The following is a 20907-nucleotide window of genomic DNA, read 5'->3' as shown; positions in this document are numbered from 1 at the left end:
ATTATATAGAGATACTTTTGAAGTTGACAATCCCTACTGTGTCAAATCGTAACACGATTGTATGAGAAACACGATTCTTTTCCCTACAATATGATAAATAGTATAAACTCTAACCAGAGCAGCGAAACTGCCGAGACCATTGTTATTTACGAGTATTTACGTATTTATAAATTTGTATTTAAAATTTTCGGACTACTTTAGTACACATACCTAATTTGATTGTAGAGCAATCCCTCCAGTTTATTTACTCGTTATTTAAAAGCATCTCTACCTTACTAATGAGTTTGAAATGTTTATTGGCGATTTCAATTCAGAAAATAAAGACATTACGAATGCGATTCGAAGACACGGATAACAGCTTGTCGTCGTATATAGAATTACAATTACGGATCCAGATAAAGCATTACTAAAACCTCCGTTTCTCGACAGAAGTTTCAACCAGTGGATGCTGTGTAATGATAGCAAACTAGATGTTCTTTACTAGATGTTGGCAATATATATCATCACAGCTGTCTTTCAGATAGAATACATGAAGCTCTCATACTAGGATATTTATTTTACTTTCTCCTTTCTCATTCATTGTTTTCACGAGCGGTCGCCAGGTACTAAACTTTACAAACGATTAGTTTAATTCTTTATGGTCTATGTTACTTATTGGCGCGCCTAGTTATATTTCACAAATTGATTATCACTAATTATTTACATAATTAAAAACTTGTAATCAGTGATAAACATTTAAGCACGAAATTCTTAAATTACTATATTTCACAAGTTATGGTGATATTTCAACTTTGATAGAATTCTTTTACTCAATAAAAACGGTTTTATCTATCCTTGATATTCCACTTAATACCAACATCGACCAACGCCGACCTTCTCAGATGGAGTACATTTCACTTCGGAGATGTATCTACGACAGAATTTTGACGACAATGCATCAACATTTACTGTTGTCAAATAAAAAAAATTCATGAAAGTCAATTTTTGTTTGTTTACAATTCCTTAAACAGGTTCGCCAAAGATTACATCGATGACACAAAGAAAGCATCTAGTATGTAAACACATCATTATTTAGAAGATGCTAACCTGCAACTCTTCGTAGCGGGATCGCGCGGGTCCATTATGTTTCTCCAATAGCAGGAATTCTGTAACCATTATCACACCGAAGACGGCGAAGAACATGATGAAGATGAAGAAACTCATATTGGCGCGTTCCTTGGAGCGGGATATCGAGGAGCGCGAGCGCCCTCTCATCATGCAGGCGGTGATTTCGCATGGGCTCGGGCTGAACAGGCAGTGTCGAGAGCGCGCGCGCTACACGACGCACGATTGCCACTTTAGCAGTCACCAGGCCGGTCCGCCATAACTACGAGCGCCCCGCGCCGCGTCCGCACCCACACTGCCGCACACTCGCACTATCATATAGCGCCGCCCGCCCCTGTCTCGGGGTTCCACCCTCTAACAAGCTTCCTGCTATCGAAACGAATCCACTTTTATTTCTCTCCGGCTCAAAACTTTATTATGCCTGTCTTTGGTTCATAATCGTAACAACACTTGAGTTAAGAAATACATTCCGGTTTATTTTGTTTCTAAGCACTTACAGATCACATTTTAAAATTGATAAATTAAACCAATATTTGACTATTTAGTACGGAAATTGCTAACGATTGCAACCCCATGGGGGACGCACGCCGAGCCGCATGCGCGGTCGGCCGCCCACGTTCGATGACTTGACATCACAGAAGCTTTTCTCCAATAAACATTATGTTTGCCCGCGAACCTCATTTTGATTCAATATACCTACTCCAAACATCTATGTGGAGGAAACCGACACAGCACTACAAGAAACCAATTCGTTAGTGCTTTAGCACCTTTGTTCTTACCAAATTAATATTACACTTACTAACCACGTCCACGTACCTCCAAATTAGTTAATACCCAAAATTAGTGGAACATTTATTGTAGCAAAATGGAACAAACGAGATAATTTATACTATAACATTCAAAATTGTGAATCAAAATAAAATTACATGAATAAAAAGAAACTATAAATTTATATAAAGTAGACGATCAAAACATCATCAATCAAAAAAGGCAAATGTCAAATGGGTCTATGGCTCACATAAATACTATTAAACATTATTTAAGCAAAAGAACAACAAAAAAAGAGAAAAAAGTATTTGCTATTGCATAAGGCTCACAAGTGGATGTAACGCTAACCGCGATAAACCACAAACAATAAAAAAGGGCCAAAAAACATAAACAACAACACCAAATTACCTTCTCTGAAACTAAAAAAATTCCTTTATATTGAGGAACAAAGCTACGGAATTCACTATGGGGCACTACCCAGAATACCCACACCAGAACCAACTTAGAAAAGCTCATTTCTGAAATTGTTCGACTTCTGTGACCTTTTTTTTTTTTTTTTGACGGGGGAAATCTTTATGGATACCCCTGAGCCTAGGGAGAGACCTCTGTGACCTAACGATTTACATTGTGGGCGCTGGATGCGGAGATCCCTGGTTCGATTCCCGGTAGGAGCAATTTGGGAAAAAACTTTTCTAAATAGATTCTGGTTTGGACATTTTGGGAAGTGCCGCAGATTGAATTCTGGTACTTATCTGGTACGTACTGGACCAGGCAGTTGGAATTGTCTGGCACATATACACATTATATTTATTACCATACTATTATAATTTATACTTAACTCTTTTTATGTCTATAGATCATGATGGCCTTAGCTGAAGCCCGACCTACGGTGTTATCACGATTTAACTCTACTACGACGAAATAAAAATTTTAAGTACTCAATATTTTGACACTCCAAATAAGTATGTAAGCACTTAAAAAAAATCGTTCAACCTGTTCTAATAGCAGACAGAATAGTAGACATCGAACAAATTCTTAACCATTTGTTGATGTTTATTTAGCAATACCTTCGTATTATGTTTTGTAGATGCATTATATTTTTTAGTTTTCTTATATACATATAAATTTATTAAACCTATCATTTTACATTTCATTATTCACATTACAAAGTGTAATAATCATTGTTAATTAACTTGAGCCTAAAGCATCCAGTGTAATTTGTTACCATATTTTTATGAAATATGTTGTATAAAGACGTTACTAGTCTAAAAATAACACTAGATATAAGATCAAATATTAATTGTAAGACATTTACGTGTAACTTTTTTGTTAATAAAGACATTTCAAAACCAAAAATTACTTAAGCAAAATACTTAGAAAAAAAATGCCTTCGATCCGGCCGGATTTGAATCAGCGTCTTAAGCTGGCGTTATCGCTAAGCGATAAAAGCTCTAGTTAAATAAAAGATTTTAAAAAACCAGCGTCTTCTAGCATACTGTGCTAGACGCTATGCCAACTTAGCCATGGAACGACTCTTTTCTGTGCTTGTTGCAGACCTTTGTTTTTTAGACTTTTGAGACTTAAGTCACTTAATTAAACAGTATTAAAAAATCTTGTAAACCTGCAGTCATTTTATTATTCTTGTTACATGGAGATAGCTATAGAGGATATAGACAGGAGCTTAGTGTAACCGGTGGAGATTGAATAACGGTACTAATAAAATCAGGTACTGAAATTACATTAACGTCCTTTATTTCTTGTGCCCTAAAAAATACTCATAAATAAATTATGATTGTATTATTTGAGCTAACACTTGATTTAGTTCCATGTTTTGTGTACGGTGTTTCTATATTAATCTTTTAAAACTATAGTTTGTTTACTGTTAAGGAGGTTTATTTGTTTGATAGCTAATAATGATGCAATTTGATAACTTTAATAAGTACAATGCGCGATGGCTGATTGTCAACTGATGTAAATTACAACAATAAGGCGTAAAGTGCTGATGGAACGCATTGTCTGCTTAAACACCTTACCAATAAGTATGAACATCTACGTTTGAAAATTCTCGAAAGTCTCCTTTTTTCCGAGATTTTCAACACCTCGCAGAGTCTCGATTTATTACGAAAACCCTACCCTCAACGGCATATGATCGAAAATAAGACATTTACTTTAATTTTCGATTTATATGTATACACACTTCGAAAAGCCCCAAATATCAATTTTGAACGCTCGAAATTTTTAACTCCATTTAGAATTCACCATATTGTTAAATTTTAAGTGCTCAAATAGGCAACATTTTGAAAGACTATATATACTCACTAAAACTTAATCGAACTATAAATAACAGAAGAATCGCACCCACGTGGAAGTATATAATATGTGAACTACCAAGCGAAAACGGATGCTGTCTCATAAAAAAAACATGTGTGCGAAGGACGGTTAGGGAATGCAATACCGGGATATGGGATCTCGAAATACCGGGATCCCGCACCAGTTTTGCGGAATTGATCCCGCACGTAAACTGAGCGGTAGCCCGCAGTATTTGCGGGATTGCGCATAAGCGGATTAAATGTGTTAATCTGTGCGCTTGAATCTTGTCAACGCGTGTCGTCTGCGTAAAAAGAGACAAAACATAAAATTTATACCAAGTCAAAATATTTGGAAGATTTATTTATGAACCTCTCTAGATAGAGAGATTCCAGTACAGCCCAGATCTCGAACATTCGTTCGAGATCTGAGCTTTCCCGCAGTTCATAAACGCTAAGCACAAACAATATTATAATTAAATTAACATAAATATGCGCCAAACAACCATACCAATTACCTGGTCTCAAACTAAGAAATTCCCTGTACTATGAATATGTAACACATTGTTCCTACCAGAAATCGAACCCGGGATCTCTTCATCGAACGTCCACGATGCAAACCGTTTGGCTTTCGTAGTCGTCAGAACATCGTTATAAAGTATGCAATTCGTCAAAAATTCTAAACTTTGTTCCTTTCAACACATAATACGAGCCGGCATCAGTATCGTTTGAGATACTTACTAACAAAAAAATCAGAACAAGTAAGTATCATTCCTTTTACACGTTTTGTGAAAATCTCTTACTGGGCCCCGTCGACATGCGTAGATTATAATAGTGTTTGCCCTACTTGCCAAACTATGAGAGTATAATCAACACCTATTTTTCACCTCAGACTTAACTTTAAGAACTCTATGACTCTATGCCACTTATTATATGTATGGTTGAAAGTTCCTCGCTGACTGACGTCACAAGATAATGCTATCTATAAAATCCTGTAACATGCGTGGCGCGATGCCGTTCCTGTAGGAGTTTCACAATATTTATGACTTATTTTCTCGAAGACGAATAATATATTCAATTCAATTCAATCTGTTGCTCCATTTACAAGTCTTAAATAACATATAGATCCCTTATTATATGATACCCTGTAAGGGCATAGCAATAAATAACATCATACAAAAACGTTAAAATTGTAGAGGTAAAGAATAAAACAAAAATGCATCCGATCATATTATTCTGAACTAAAATTCTCATGGCAGTCAAAAAGGTATTGTAGAACGGTGTAAGTATTATAATCAATATTTTTTTCTTTTTTCACCTACTGCTTTTGTTTCCGTATACATTTTCCGTTCGCAGACATAATTTTTTGCCGAAATCCATAATGATTTTTATTTCTATGCATGTCTGATTTAGAAAGCTTTGCACTCCCAAAATCAAACAATTACCCTTATAAAATATGGAAACTATAAAAAACCGTTGTGTCTGTAAGTTAATAAATACTGTGCAAAGATCACATCTTGCATTTCTTTCCTATAGGATTGAGCCGAAACGTAAGTATTCCAAGTACTCAATATTACAAATTATCCAAAGCCAAAAAAAGTATTTTCCTAAATGCCACTATCATACTATCAATAGATCTAAGAGGATGGAAAAAATAAGCATTAGATAGACAATCTAGCGGCCTCATAAGACGACAGACAGTGCGGCTTCACAATCTTTCTATCTTTTCAGCTTAATGTTGACGATTTGACGACTATTAGGTACTTATCTTATGAGTTAACCATCAAAAACTTGAACAATAATTAGCCAGAATAGCAGTACCTATATCAATGCCACAAAGGTGTGTGTCACCGCACGCGATTAGCCTACAGGTTCCCCGCCCTGACCTCCGGGCACCCCACTCTCCTACTGTCATCTTTGGATTGCGATTTATATGGTTGTTTCTAACTAACGCCAGGGCATCCGACATACCAGCGCTGTCAAAGCTATACACTGCACAATTTTTTTTTATTATAACCCAGTGCGCCAAGAATAGAGCCTGACTTAGGCCACGTTGCCATGTCCCCTGTGTCGTTAACCGAAGTGTGTGTACAGACAAGAGCACGTCAAGCTTGACACTTTGTACTTTGGGCCGTTCTTATCGTAAGCGGTATAGAGTTGGATTTAAGTCTTAAGTGTCAAGATTGATGTGCTCTTGACTTGTACCTGGACTGGTACTTACACTTTGGTCACTGAAGCAAAATCATACGATTACCACATTTTTGGCATTAATGTAGAATTTTTTTGTTATTTACGCAAGAATGAAATTAAGACGAAACTTTGAGTTTAGTCTTAATAAAAATATTCGTTTCAAAAAATAATAATAAATGACGCTTGGTCAACGCTGTATTTTTTTATGGAATATATCTAAATCTAAACACATGAAAAATATCCAGAATATGAAAAGATTATGAAAAAATGTTTAATCAGTAACTAACGTATGACGTAATATCACTTATTTCCAGTTATCACCACTGGCTGTATTCCCACTGGCGACAAGTGGGAAAAATCCAGTGGTGATTTCCAGTGGCGACAAATGGGAAAAAAATCCCATGTGTTACCAGGTGGTGACAAACGGGATAAAAAAAATCTCAGTTGTTGCCAGTGGTTTTCTACGGGCGACAAATGGGAAAAAAATCCCATAAGGTATAAGGTAAGGTATATATAATATAGGTGTATTTTGTTTTTATATTGTTATGTATGTTAGTCTATAAGGTATGTATACATGGGTATTTTTGTTACCTGATATAAATAAATAAAATAAAAATAAAAATTAAAAAAAATATGTTGCCAGGTGGTGACAAACGGGATAAAAAAATCTCAGTTGTTGCCAGTGGTGTTGGTGGTGGTGGTAGTGTAAGATGGTGAGAAATAGGATACAAAGATCTGTTGTTGCCACTGGCGACAAATGGAATTTAAAATGTCGCAGTAGTTGCCGGTGGTAAAAAAAAAACAAATGGAATAAGAAATTCCAATTCGAATTACTGTTTATTTATTGCCGCCATCGAAAGGGAATAAAATAAAATTCGAATTTAATGATATAAATATAGATCTTATTCAAAAAATCAGTCTTAAACATCAGGTATTTCAAATACCGTATGAAAATTAAAAATCACAGAAATAATTACATCATTTACAATAATTCAAAAACTCTGGACACTACAAATATAAAACAACAGTTAAAATTTAAAATAAAATGGAAAATTAGATGTAAACTCTCACTTGTCGCCACTGGGAACAAAATCAATGGTGACAACTGGGAATAAGCGCATAATATTGACCTTTTTATGCTTAATTTATTCTTCATATGGAAACTACTGAAATGAAAAAATGATTCATTAGACCAATGTAGATGTATCGTGCCATGCCAGTTGAAGTTTCCGGAAACACCTATCAAAGTAAATTAGCCATAATGTAAGCGACGTGATGTACAGTGCCAGTTACACAAAAAGTACTTTGTGGTGCCAGTGCCCGTGGCACTTATGCATGTCACTGTATCATTGTTAATCACTGGCGCACGACTTGTTCGTCACTTGGTGTAAAAAAAAACAGGTATTGATAGTGTGGTACGGGCCACAAAAGACATTTGACGTCTTCTGTCAAAAATTTCATGACAGAACGCATGCAGTTGGTGGATCATATTTTTTACTTTTACTTTAAAAACCATGGGTCACAAGGACGATGCTGAATGTCCACCAGCTGCAAGTGATAACAATCTATTCAGGGCGTTTGCCAATGCCCTTGCGGCCACAATAGACACTCCCGTTACCTGGTTCCGCGGTAGGTGTTTTACAGTTTGTGTATTGTTATGTAAGCTAAATAGCCCATCCTGATCTGATTTTTGGTTGCAGAATCCGTAGTTGTTCCCAACCAGAAGAAGTACCCGTGGTACCACCAGCAGTTCCGTCGAGTTCCCACCATCGACCAGTGCTACACAGACGATGTCGTCTGCGATTTCGAGGCGAATGCACAGTTCAAACGCGATAGGTTAGTTGCTTGTTTCCTTTTTGTCTGTTAAATACCACCATGATTTGATGACCAATTGACCATGTTGTAAGTAAGTCAATTAATTAATATTGGTTGTATTATCAATATAGTCGTTAAATTAAGGAAACATTGACACAATAAGGAGAAAAAAAAACTGTTGTAAATATAATAATAATAACAACGCACACACTCAACATAGCCCTGCACTAGGGAAACCCTATGTCGCGGGTGCTATGGACACACACATAGACAACCACAAATTACACCCAAACTCACGAGAGAAATAAATGTAGGCCAAACAAATATTTTTCCAAGGCTGGGAATCTAACGTGGGACCTCTGCATGGCAGTTCGGCATAGTAACCGTTCCGCCAAGGAGGCAGTGAAATAACAAATGGATGCTTACACAATATTTCTGTTTCATTAATAATATTAGAATAGTACTTATTACCTAAAACAATGTTAGCGCACATATTCTTGCATGCTACTAGATGATCCCCCAATAGCACTTCTACCATGTTAAATCAATAATACACTGTAATAAATCAAAAACAGCATTTTGAGAAAAAGTTGCAAAAGAGTTTTCAGTTTTTTGTAGTTTTTGAAGTTAATATAAAAAGATAAATGTTTAAATTACTTTGTAAAGTCAACAGCACATCAAGCTATATACTTTTATTTGAATATCACCTTCAGTGCAACATAACAAAGTCCATCAATCTGTAGCTTGAAGTGCTGCTGTCTGTACATTACATAATTGTATTTTGCAAAGTAAGCTATTTCTGTTGAAAAAGTAATAAAGCCTTGCCTTAATAGCAGTAAAAGAGTAGTAGTAGTAGTATGATTGCACACAATACCTTTTCTGCAAGTAAATTAAAATAATGAAATACAACCAATATTTAAGTCTGTGGAAATCCAGTTCTAACGTGCTGTTTTTTTATTTTGTGTAAAATCGGTCTGTAACCACTTTTCTTATTATGAGTATTGGTACTTTTGTTTAAACTTCTTTAGAAACCCGTGCACGGTAATGAGATACAATTTATCTGTAATACATAGAACAAATATGTACATAAAAATGTATCATAGTATGTTTCATTCATCATTATGGTCAAACAACAGTATCAGACACTAAAATTTGATAAAATACTTGGACTGTTGGGCTTTGTATCCTTATTCGTGGGAGTCAGAATGGCGGGTGTACCTTAACGGATCCTGACAAATTTGATATAAAAAAATGTACCTAATTTGTACTATTTAGTACCTCTGTTTAAAAAATTTGTACCTCCATCAGAACGACGTTATAGCAATATCAAAGGTACACCCGCCGTATTGACTGTCAATATGGCGGATGTACCTCGGATTACCAGTATTTATTTAATAACTATAAAAACTTCTTATTCCAAAAATTTGTATCTTAATAATACTCTGAAGTAAAGGAAACTCGAGCTCAATCTGCTGGCTAGTTTCTGAGAAATAAACAAATTTTGTTGAGATTTCAGAGCGCCGCTGTGTGCATCTTAACAAATCCTGACATATTTGGTACCAAAAATGCTTACCCTGTCCTATACAATTAAATGGCATCAACCCTTCATGACATATGAAATAAACTATGCATAATAAGGACACGCGCTTGTAACCTTTTCAATCAAAACATGTAAAGATAGTGACATATAAAGAGGCTGTATGGTGGAACTTTTGCCTACCCAAATAAATGGCGAAATTTTATTTTATAAAAATTACGAAAATATTTACAATTTTGATTTCGCTTTATCTTCGTTATGATAGAGGTACAAATTTTTTAAGAATGAGTACTAAATAGTACAATTTTGGTACATTTTTTTGGTACAGTCAAGAGCACGTCAAACCTTTGTACTTTGGACCGTTCTTATCGTAAGCGACATAGAGTTGGTAAATCCAATAGTTGGATTTAAGTCTTAAGTGTCAAGCTTGGCGTGCTCTTAACCCTGTACCAACTATGTCAGGATTCGTTAAGATGCACACGGCACTCTGAAATCTCAACATATTTTGTCTTATTTCTTAGAAACTAACCAGCAGATCAAGCTGGAGTTTCCTTTACTTCAGAGTACTATTAAGGTACAAATTCGGAATAACAAGTTTTTATAGTTATTAAATAAATACGTACCTGTCCGAGGTACATCCGCCATATAGACAGTCAATGCGGCGGGTGTACCTTTGATATTGCTAGACCCTTATTCATTTTTATATTAAGAAACAAATAATTCCCAAAAAACAAATTCTTGAATTAGTTATAATTAACTGACTTCTGTGGACAAAGCTACGTTAACGTTATGCATCAATCGTAAAATAAATATCTTGTGGGTAGAAATAAAATCACGCCATAGGGCTCATGACCGCGACTCCCGTGGCTAAAAGGCGCCGGTCGTTTTAGCCCTATAAATAAGTCTTTTAAGCTTCCTAGTGTTAAAAGACATCGACTTGAATTATTCTTCAGTTTTAGTCTTACGACTCAAGACTTGAGGGTTAAAAGACTACTAGACTAGACGTGAGACGTTAAAAATTAGTCGAGGTTTTTTAAAAGGCCTTAAAAGTCTAGTCTCTTACATCACTAACCATAAACCGCCATATGTCAAGACTGTGATGATTTAGTACAATAATTATGAACTATTTCAGAGCTGTAGACAGTGAAATCCTTAACATCTTGCGCCAACGTTATGAGGACTGTATGATGTATGAGAACCCTGATCACCTTACTGTCTGTAAGCCTCTTTGGGACAGGTACAAGGACGCCGAAGAAGCATGGTTCATTAAATGTGAGTGTTGTAGAGAAATTTAAATGAAATATAATTTCTTTAAAAAAACAGTTGTGGACATTATTTTTCCGTACTTTTGCTATATTATTATTATTTATTTGCATAATTTTGTCATGTAATGCATACATATTAATGCATGTTACCTCGACTGCCCAGATATGTTGTCTTTCATGCTCGTCAATAACTGTAATATTTAAAGTATTTAAAAAACAGTTTATGCATAAAATGATATTATTTGCATGATTTACTTTACTCTTTATGACAGCTTTCTTTCTAGCAGTCATGCCTAACAATATTTTGAAAAATTTTGTAGATGGTGATCTTGGCGCATATGCTGATGCGAAGAAAGCATACATGAAACAAAAGCACCGCATGATTTGGGAAAGACGTAATGGCAAGCTGTCGGAGCAGACATAATGAACTAAGAGATCAACTTGAACTCCTCTCCAATAAGTAGTTATATGTTATTTGTGATTGCAATAAATACATACTAGTAAAATTTTACTTGATGTAATTAAACACTAGTTCAAAAAATAACATTTATTTTCCAACACTACATTCATTTTTCATGCAATACTGACAAGATTCTACTTCCATACATTGATTTACTAGTTGGAACAACAAGAAATTAATGATCACAGAAATATGAAGATGTAGATTTATAATAATACTAATATTTCACATCTTCTCTTACTGTACTTGAGATACTTACAAAACTATCTTACTGTTACAATTTAAAAACTCCTTTATTGGTCACATAAAAGTAAAAACATTAGCTTAAAATTACTTAAATGTAGTTGCTACAGTCTTAAGAAGTTCAATGGATTTTAAAATGTGTAGTTTTATAATCTTTAGTGGACACTGTTTCAGTATGTACTTTCTAACATATTTGCTCATTGTTAGTTATTCTACTCGTACTTCAGCAAGTAATTTATGCTTGGCTATTTGAAATAAATTTCATTGAAAATGCAGAGTGGCAGGTAGGTAATACACAAAGATAATTCCATCAATGAAATTGCATTGAAACAATACACTTGCAAGGGCCTGCCTTCGTAAAAAGTGTTCATTCTGAATATTCAAAAACATTTCGAAGCTTAAACAATCACATTCCACAATAGTAGTGTAAATAGTGCCAGTAATATTAAGTAGTTTTGTCAGCGGCAAGCTAGGAGAGATATGCAACAGGTATATGTTTGCAATTGAGAAACCTCTCTTTGCCAGCTACGCTACTGAAGAACCTAGCTCACAACCTGTAACTCCATGTAACTATATAGTAATCCTATTCACAAACTGTTAGGCGCTTTTGAAAACTTTCTACAAAATGGGATTCTCCCACAAGTAAACGACTTCTTCAAATCTTAACAGTATGTTTCTGAACAATTACATTTAAAATATAATATTATTGCTGTACATCAATTTCCTTCTGATACTAATATGTACACCATAGATATATACACATACGATTTCTTAAAACTTGTGTACTTGTACAGCGATTTGTATAATTATAAAATAAATGTATGGCATTCATTGGTACACAAGTATATCACAGAATGCCTTTGTGCAAGATAGCTTACCAACACTATTTACATAATATTTCTAAATTTAATTATCATTTTTAACTAAAACTGACCATAATTTTACCTAATAATACAATTTGTGTGTTGAATCTGACAGTCCTTTGGAACATATATCGGACTGGCCATACATTCAGCTTCGTGGCATAAAACAAATTATTTTAATTATCTATGCCGAATTTTGAAAATGGATTGTGAAGTTTAAGCTGTTTTGGTAGATGAAGTAATTGCACTTTCAAGATACAAGCATATTATATCAAAGCAGTGAGACTTACCTTAAAAATATATCAAAAACATTTATCTTATAATTGACTTAACATTGTTTGATTGCACTGTTTCTTGTATCAACACACTGATACAGAAACAAAATTTAATGATATACATGTCTAAATTTCCTCAAAACTCTTGATATTTTAAATAGGACAACATTAATTACAACAACATCAGCGAATACGTACATCTTAAAAGCAAAACAAATGTTTACTGCACAATCAAGTACAATTAATGGAGATCAATATCAAAGGATAAAATTTATTGACAAAAAACAACATATGATTATTGTACTCTAGTTTAGCGTTCGGAAAATGTTACAGGAGCTCGAGAAGTACTATACATCACCGTAAAAATGTTTACGTAAACTTATATACTAATTGTTTTGAGTTTGAGCCTCAAATCGCAAAATGATATGTGTGACATTGTAGTAATTCCAAGAAACTAAAGCCTTATTTGAAGCGTTCACTAGAAATGAATAAACCAATAATCTTTGCTTCCTGAATTTGCATTTACACAAATCAAGAAACTTTCGAATGTTTTGCGTAATTGTCTAGATTTGAAACGGGCACTCCGTATTTAAAATTTATGCATTTTAAGAAAATGACTAAAATCGGTACATATTATTTGCAACGCAACTTCAATGCAACGCGATCACTATATAAGGATGGTACTGCGCGCACTCAAAATGTTTGTTTGTCGAAAAGCCGACAATCGACGGATCACAACACGCGTAGAGAGCGCACAGTGTGTTCGCGTGCATTTTATTAAAATGTATGAGAAATATTGCATTGCATATTTTTGTTTTATAAAATATAAGTACGCATTTGACCTCCATCTCACGTGATGGAAAGTGTAGTGTATACGTTGCAAATAATCTGTACCCGGCTAATAAATTTGGCAAAAACATACAATATGCCAAAAAATGTATGTAAGTGGATGGTATTAAAATAGAACCTGCTTTTATTCAACACTTTGATTCATTAGACTCAAGACAGTTCCAGTTCAAATCGCAGTATATTCACATAAATATAATAAATTATGTCTAATTTATGTTTCAGTCCTTCAAAGTAAACCTAAGATAAAATATATACAAATGTCAAAAAGGTAAAATAAAAGAAATAGTTGACTAAGGGTTGCACCCAATTTATCAGCCACGCATCGGCACTATGCCCATTCTAAACGTGTATGAAACACACGTATAGTATGGACGCAATGTAGAAAACACGCTGACAAGTCGAGACCAACCATAAATACACTTATCAACCTCTCCAGACATGTCAACCTGGCACTAATTTATAGCAATAGGAAAGACTAAAACATAAAAAGGAAAATAAACTAAATATCACAGTTTAAACTGAATTATCACGTAGTCAAGTTGATAAAAATTAAAAAAATGGAGGGTAAAAATATAAATATGATGTTTCAAGATCGCGAAAAATCAGAGCTCTCTATAACATTTTAATGAACGCTCATAATTCTTAAACCTAAATAAACACACAAAAATATAGACAATCTAAAACATTATTGTTATAGACATCACATTTAAAGGACATTTTGTAAAATAGTCTAGTTGATAAAATTCGTTGCGACCCTGGGTAATATCCTCAGCTTCATGTGATATCGGAACACATGCAATTTTTACTTTCGAAAGGAATGGTATTCTCTTACTCGTAGTTTAGGTGGGTATGGAATATTAGACCGAGTCGAACGCCGCTGCCAGTCGAGTACGACCTGTTAAAGAAATATATTTTGGAATTGAAAGTTGTTATCATGGTTTTTTTTATAAGAATCAAGTTGTGCGACAAACCAGTCGCGCGTCTGATGGAGAGCTACACGCCCGTTTAACATATATTTTATTTATTTATATACAGTGGAATTTTTTATTACTCGGGTTATTTATAAATAGCACTGCAATCTTTACATTATTAACACTTACTTACGTTTGACAATCGTACCTGATGGTAAATGACGACGTTTCGCCAATTGTGTGCCCTTGTCTAGTCTAGTCTTAACATCAATCTATTCACTCTTACCTTGGAAGTACCCTAGTTATTGCAGCGTGTAAAAAGTAGTTAAAAATGTGAAACTTCTAGAAATGTTCTATAACCACATAGCAGCCAAAAACCTAAGCATCTATAATCCTAATGTATAGGGTCCTTGTAGGTACACTTGCTAGTTATTTAATTTTATAAGAGAAGTGATCTTACGTTTATTGTCGTGTGGTAGCAGGGCGGTAGGCGCCGGCAGGGCGCTGGCCGGTGGAGAGCACCACAGGCTCATCTTTGGCGAATCGAACACACTGGATCCCTGCACAACACAATTATAACTTTTAAAACTTACTACGTATCAAAGTACATGATCCACTAAATCAACACTCGCGCGAAGAACCAATTAAATAGCTACCCTCACAGGCACCCAGTACGAGTTGACCTTTATGATAATGATCACGGATTACTTATAAGGGATATTTCGACCCCTCTCACGTAAAGTATCGTATGTTGAAATTGCCAAGTTTACAGAGGAGCGTTTTAAAGTTCTGCATTCACTGAAGTGAGCATAACACGTGACTTTAGCATTTCTCAGTTTTATTCGGCAAAGCTCGTTACTCACACAGAGTATTATAAAATCCTAGATATCGATTAGACATCGAGTATATAACTAGAAATAGGGACGAAATATGGGCCATATATTCCTGGTAACACATTAGCGATACAGCTCTTATAAATATCAACTCTCGTTTGCACTGAAATATAGACAGGCCAACTACTGACCTGTGTGTACGTCCCCATATATCCCAAAAAATATTCTGTATTTATTGAAATAAAGATAATATCACTAACAATGCCATGCTGTTCTATTCGGTGGTGTGGGAAAATCAGGAAAACATCTAATTACAAAACAAACGAAATCACATTTCATTGGTAATTAAATATGTAATTTTGCAATTTTCGTCCATTATAGCAAAGCTCAAGTTAACTGATCGATTTGAAGTGAAACCGTTGAGGCACACGTCTATTGTTTCGAACTCGGGCTAGCCAATCGGAGCGCAATTGTCACAGTAATGATAAGGCAGAATAGTTTTCAAACAAATTAAACATTTCGTCTCTATTTCTGGTTACATAGTCGATGCGGTTAGACGTCCTATAATGATCTATTAGATGATCATTCTTTCAGTGAATTCAGAACTTTAAAACGCTCCCGTTTAAACTTGGCAATTTCGTTGGCAAATACTTTACGTAGGAGGGGTCGATTTATATAAAAGTGGTAGTGGCGTCGAAAGTTTGTATTGTAAATGATTGTAAATCCAACATCAAGAATGTAAAATGATGCCCTACTAACTTTTTGACCAGGCGGAGTGTCATGTACGGAGTAGTCCTCGTTCGGACGCAGCTCGCGGCAACGCGGGACAGTCACGCCGGGGCATAGCCCCCACCCGCCTTCCACCTCCGTGAACACTGAGCAGTACGCGCGCAAAAATTCCACCGTGCCTTCTAAACCTGGTGGAGACAAAGTTATTGGATGTACATATTTCATAAGTATGTCAATGAATTTCCTATCATATAACATGTTAAAAAGTAATCTTGTTGTGAACAAAAATACTGACCCATATCAGCGCAGAAATTGGGCTCATATCGACGGGTGTACTCGGAGAGTATCTCGGCAGTGGTGGCAGTAGTTCGCTCGGTCAGTAAGCTGGCCACGCGCCACACCGCGCGCCAGGTGGGCGTCAGCTGTACACGCCGATCGCACACCTCTATGACTTCAGCTGCCGCCAATTGCGCTACCTGGGGTTCGCTGCCTACGAGTCTACGGAATGCGTTAGCGAAATACTCCTGAAACAAAAATTACTTGAACCTTAATAAAATCATTTAGCACCTTAATTTTTTTAAGAAATAGATTAACTATTTTGTTACTATTATTGATCAAAGATCTTACACAAAAAAATTCCTTCGATTTGACAGGTCTCGGAACAAGTGTCTATTGTAATGCCCGCTCCTAACAGACTGAACTTTCCTAACAGACTTTACGAATTTTTTCATGTTTGTTGAGATCTTCATATTGGGTTTTTTCGCCGTCAACGCACGCACCAGTGAGAAAACTTTGAAGTTACTCTCTCAGCAAGGTACCTTTACAGTTACAAAAAGTTGACGAGAGATGTCGCTGTCTTAATAATATTAATAAAGTTATTACATTTTCAAGTTCTAGCAATAGGATTGGGGTAAAAAATTAACCACCAAAAACAATTCCTTTTTTTAATGCGGTGGGTGTTTTACCTGTGTGGAGCCCTTCGCGACGCTGCGGTCGGCGATCAGGGCCGCCGCGGCGGCCAGCGCCTGCGTGGCCCAGCGCGGTGCCTGCCCCGGCGCACGCACCACGCCCGCCTCGACGCAGCCGCCCGCCGACAGCACCAGCGCCTCCAGAGACGCGGCCCCCAGAGCCGCCGGCAGCGGCGCCGCGCCCCACATCGCCGCGTACGCAGCGCTCAGGTTCGAGAGCGGGATCGGTGCCAGGGCTTTCATTCGCTGTGCCATCACCTGCGAGACACGTCATCACTCGGTTACAATTTTTATCGTAAGAAAATCGAAACCAAGACCACTCGGCCAATCGGTTTTAGTCGCAATATTCAGGAAGACTAATTCTAAAATTTTGCGACTAAAAACGATTAACTCACGACTTTTTTTTTAATGGAATCAGATCTAAGCTAGATGCTGTGGGTCTCGAGATTGGGCGTAGACTGTAAAACGCCCTTATTACTTTTGAAAAGCCGGACCGACTAACCCTAGTTTTTTGCAACTTAAACCGACTAAATGGCGACTTTTTAACTGACTCTGGAACAAGAGACGTTCGGTTGCATTCGCGGTCAAGAGACGTATCCTATGTTCTAATAGAGATCACATACATTATATAACTAAGCATCAAGATCTGCTTAGTCAGAATATACTGCGACGTAACTAAATGACCTCGGTATTTAGACGGGAAGGTTCCTGGTTTCACGATATTTTCTTAATCGATTATGCTCTGGGTGTCCTGGATAGAGTCCCTATAGAGAACTCCCGTTACACTCGTACTAAAAGACTTACTTTTTACCAGTTCATTGTTCAGTGTGATTAGATTGGCAAAAAAGAAATGAGCTTACCGCTCTCGCAGCGAGGGGGGCAAGGCGTACACTGCGCTCGCCACTGGGGTCTACGCCCACCGACACGGCCTCTGGAATGAGCTCGAAAAGCTCGACGAGCTTCACGCAACCATAGTGCGCTACTCGCAGCTGACGGCCGAAGTGCGCGTGGTACGCGGGCACGAAGCGAGAGAACTCCATGCGTAGATTAGGGGTGTAACACAATAGTTCCACAGCCTACGAATATAAATGAAAATTAAGATCCATTATACATTAAAGCGTTAAGTTGAGACACACTATAATCGGTATTTTATCGGTATTGGAGGTAGAGGTTTCGGTGAAACCTCTGCCTCCACTACCAGGGCACGGGTCACCTTTAAGGGTCAACTTTAAGTTCGCCATGCTGTCCCAATGAGTGTTTGGGACTGCCTACTATATACAATTACTAAATATACAAATTAGCTGTCCTGGCACATATATTTTCTGCACCACTTTGAGTATAGTCCTGACATTCTATTTAGCGTCCGAAGAAAATCATTCACTTGGAAAACTACGTTTTATTTTCACCACATAACTACATTACTGGTTGCGTACAAACCCAATTTACTATATTTCTATAAATTGTATAGAGTGAATATTTTTAATAATAACTTTAACAAATATTGCGACACAGCACTAACACGGTGCACTTATCTTCACTTTTAACATTAATGAACTTAGAATTTTAACGGAAAAATTACATATCGTCGCCTGACTTTCTCAAACTCGTATCTTAAAAAACAAAGTAACTGAAATGCAAAAAATGCATTGTATATACATATTTGCAGGATGATTTCATATCAAATTTCCTTCATATTCACACACGGGCTTTTACCTAGTCTTAAAGTAATGCATCCAAATTAACATCCTTGATAAGAAATTTAAAATAAATATAAATTTTTGCCATCTCCTGAATAATCACTCTTTATAAGATACGTGTTTGAGAAAGTAAGGCGTCGATATACTCCGTCCAACCATTTAAGTTTTGACATATGCATGCCTCCGAAGTTCCGTAATTATTGACTGGCAACCATCCAACTACCAGACAAAAAAAATGCAATACTTCCTGGATTCTTATTTTTTAATTTTAGTGAAGCGACTTGCCCTTTAGTTCCGATATTTATCGAGCCAACAGATTATGTAATGGAGATTATTTAAGTTGATAAATTTTAGTACCTGTCTAATAAATTATAATGAAATGAAATAAATAATTATAATAAATTGTTATTGTTTATTACTGTAATTCGTCGTCTTCTTCTACATGAACGTGAATCGTCACTTGAATCCTCATTAACATTAATTATTCATTCTTGAGTACACAAACTGTCAAACGCAACATCACTATCCCAATCAGACAATATCTTCTTTTTTGAACCCGGTCATATTCACGATTAAAACTTCTTCATACATAAAATCTATTGTTATAAAAAATCGAATCGGAAATCCATTAAGACATCACTAATTGATTAGAATTCGAGCTGTCAAAAGTTAAATAAACGGTTGGAGGGAGTATAATTAATTTTTCGAAACTGACACTAGCCCAAGCCTAGTGGCCGCCATTAAGGAAATAGAATGTAAAATATAATTTTTTCCAATATTATACCTTAAACAAAGCTCAATACACCAGTAGTGTTGTGTGACCACTCACCTGCATAGCAAACTGCAGCAAACGAGCACGCTCTTCAGGCGTTGGTGTACGACGTGGCAATGAAACAGTGCCATCCAGAGCAAGCAAGACAGCATTTGGAGCAACGCGTTGCATTAACTCATGCAAAGTACACACGCCGTAATCCGCTGGCGAGAAGGGCTTGCCAAACGTTGCCTGATAGAGCTCTGCGATGTCTAGAGCAGCCACCGACCGGCCAGGCTGGCTTTTAAGCAATTTGACGAGGTCGGAGGTCCAACGGCGGCTTTGGGCTGATGCAGAAAGCGTGATCACGCGGGACGAGCCTGACCCTAACACCTGTAGAAAAACATTACGTTTCAAATATAGCAAATACACTTCTTCTTACTTTCTGAAGTGAAGTATCTAGGGCAGGCACATCTCAGCATGGCCGTGTTGGCAATCAACGCCACCTAGCGACGTAATGAAGGATTACTCAAGACATGTCACGAAATTATTGAGAACGAACGCCCGAGTGAAGGAAGTCTAAGAACACGTGTCGATCGTTTTGTCTCTATTCTTGTTGAAACTGTCAGCATCTTTTTAGTATTTGTGCTTAATTACAAATTAATTAAGCTTTGGAGTGTCCGGGGTGTGCACAAGAGCCTAGTCCTGTCGGTGGAGTAATCGTCAACCATGTCAGTTCAGCGCACAAATTTTAAATTTAATGATAAGACATGACATTAACTTTTTCCTCATCTGATTTAAATAACTTTGTCCCTTTCGTCATCTACTTCTCTTTTCGTTGATCTTCCCTTCTATGATGTTTCTAAGAAAACTGTTGTGACGTATCAGATGCTCAATCATCTTTTCCCTTTGGTTGTCTGTCTTTAATAAGCTTGTCTTTTCTTGCATTACTCTTAACACGTGCTTTACACATTTCACCAAATAAATTTCTCACTACTGAGCACATTTCTAAGGTAAGTTAAAGGCAATTTCATAGAGATATAAAAACCTAACTGTACATAATTTCGCATACAGCCGACTTGTCTAGACGCCAGCACGTGGCGCCGCGCGAAGGCAGACCTGCGCTAACGCATCACGCGTAGGTTTAATACTTTATTGTCTGTCAAATACATCAACTCGCGCGCTGACTCCGCCCACTGCCCAACACCGTTCTTGTTGCCATAGCAACGGCGTCTGCTTATCATCGAGTGTCAATACTGTTCACAATTTTTCGGAAAACTTTGAAACGTCGTAACTTATTTATTTGTTAAGTATTTGAAAAAAATAACCGGACACGTATTTTT

General features: G+C 36.5%; 3 protein-coding genes across 6 annotated transcripts in view; 1 reads left to right on the top strand and 2 right to left on the bottom strand.

Annotated features, from left to right (window-relative positions):
- Positions 1-1976, bottom strand: part of LOC113228446 — a 75274-nt gene extending 73298 nt beyond the window's left edge. The window contains exons 1-2 of one of the 4 annotated variants that reach the window (XM_026461749.1): positions 1921-1976; positions 1087-1470 (exon numbers count right to left, since the gene is read on the bottom strand). In XM_026461749.1, the coding sequence (XP_026317534.1) occupies positions 1087-1257 (171 nt within the window). In that variant the 5' untranslated portion in view covers positions 1258-1470; positions 1921-1976. Of the gene's footprint in view, positions 1-1086; positions 1702-1920 lie in introns of those variants that run through there. The other 3 variants (XM_026461748.1, XM_026461751.1, XM_026461750.1) reach the window with 3 other exon arrangements.
- A 5867-nt stretch (positions 1977-7843) lies between these two features.
- On the top strand, positions 7844-11498 carry LOC113228585 (NADH dehydrogenase [ubiquinone] 1 beta subcomplex subunit 10). Its single transcript, XM_026461941.1, has 4 exons — positions 7844-7997; positions 8069-8204; positions 10853-10992; positions 11306-11498. The coding sequence occupies exons 1-4, from the start codon at positions 7883-7885 to the stop codon at positions 11407-11409; spliced, it is 495 nt and encodes a 164-aa protein (XP_026317726.1). The 5' UTR covers positions 7844-7882; the 3' UTR covers positions 11410-11498.
- A 534-nt stretch (positions 11499-12032) lies between these two features.
- LOC113228583 (meiosis regulator and mRNA stability factor 1) overlaps positions 12033-20907 on the bottom strand; it is a 24317-nt gene continuing 15442 nt past the window's right edge. Inside the window, exons 15-21 of the mRNA XM_026461937.1 lie at positions 19643-19957; positions 17977-18192; positions 17114-17374; positions 16444-16672; positions 16179-16336; positions 15047-15146; positions 12033-14570 (exon numbers count right to left, since the gene is read on the bottom strand). Coding sequence (XP_026317722.1) covers positions 14533-14570; positions 15047-15146; positions 16179-16336; positions 16444-16672; positions 17114-17374; positions 17977-18192; positions 19643-19957 — 1317 coding nt within the window. The 3' untranslated portion in view covers positions 12033-14532. The remainder of the gene's footprint in view (positions 14571-15046; positions 15147-16178; positions 16337-16443; positions 16673-17113; positions 17375-17976; positions 18193-19642; positions 19958-20907) is intronic.

Source organism: Hyposmocoma kahamanoa, unplaced genomic scaffold (assembly GCF_003589595.1).
Source record: "Hyposmocoma kahamanoa isolate Upper Pololo Valley unplaced genomic scaffold, ASM358959v1 232, whole genome shotgun sequence".
Lineage (NCBI taxonomy): Eukaryota > Metazoa > Arthropoda > Insecta > Lepidoptera > Cosmopterigidae > Hyposmocoma > Hyposmocoma kahamanoa.
The sequence above is the reverse complement of the archived record's forward strand: the minus strand, read 5'-3'. Positions and strand labels throughout refer to the sequence as shown.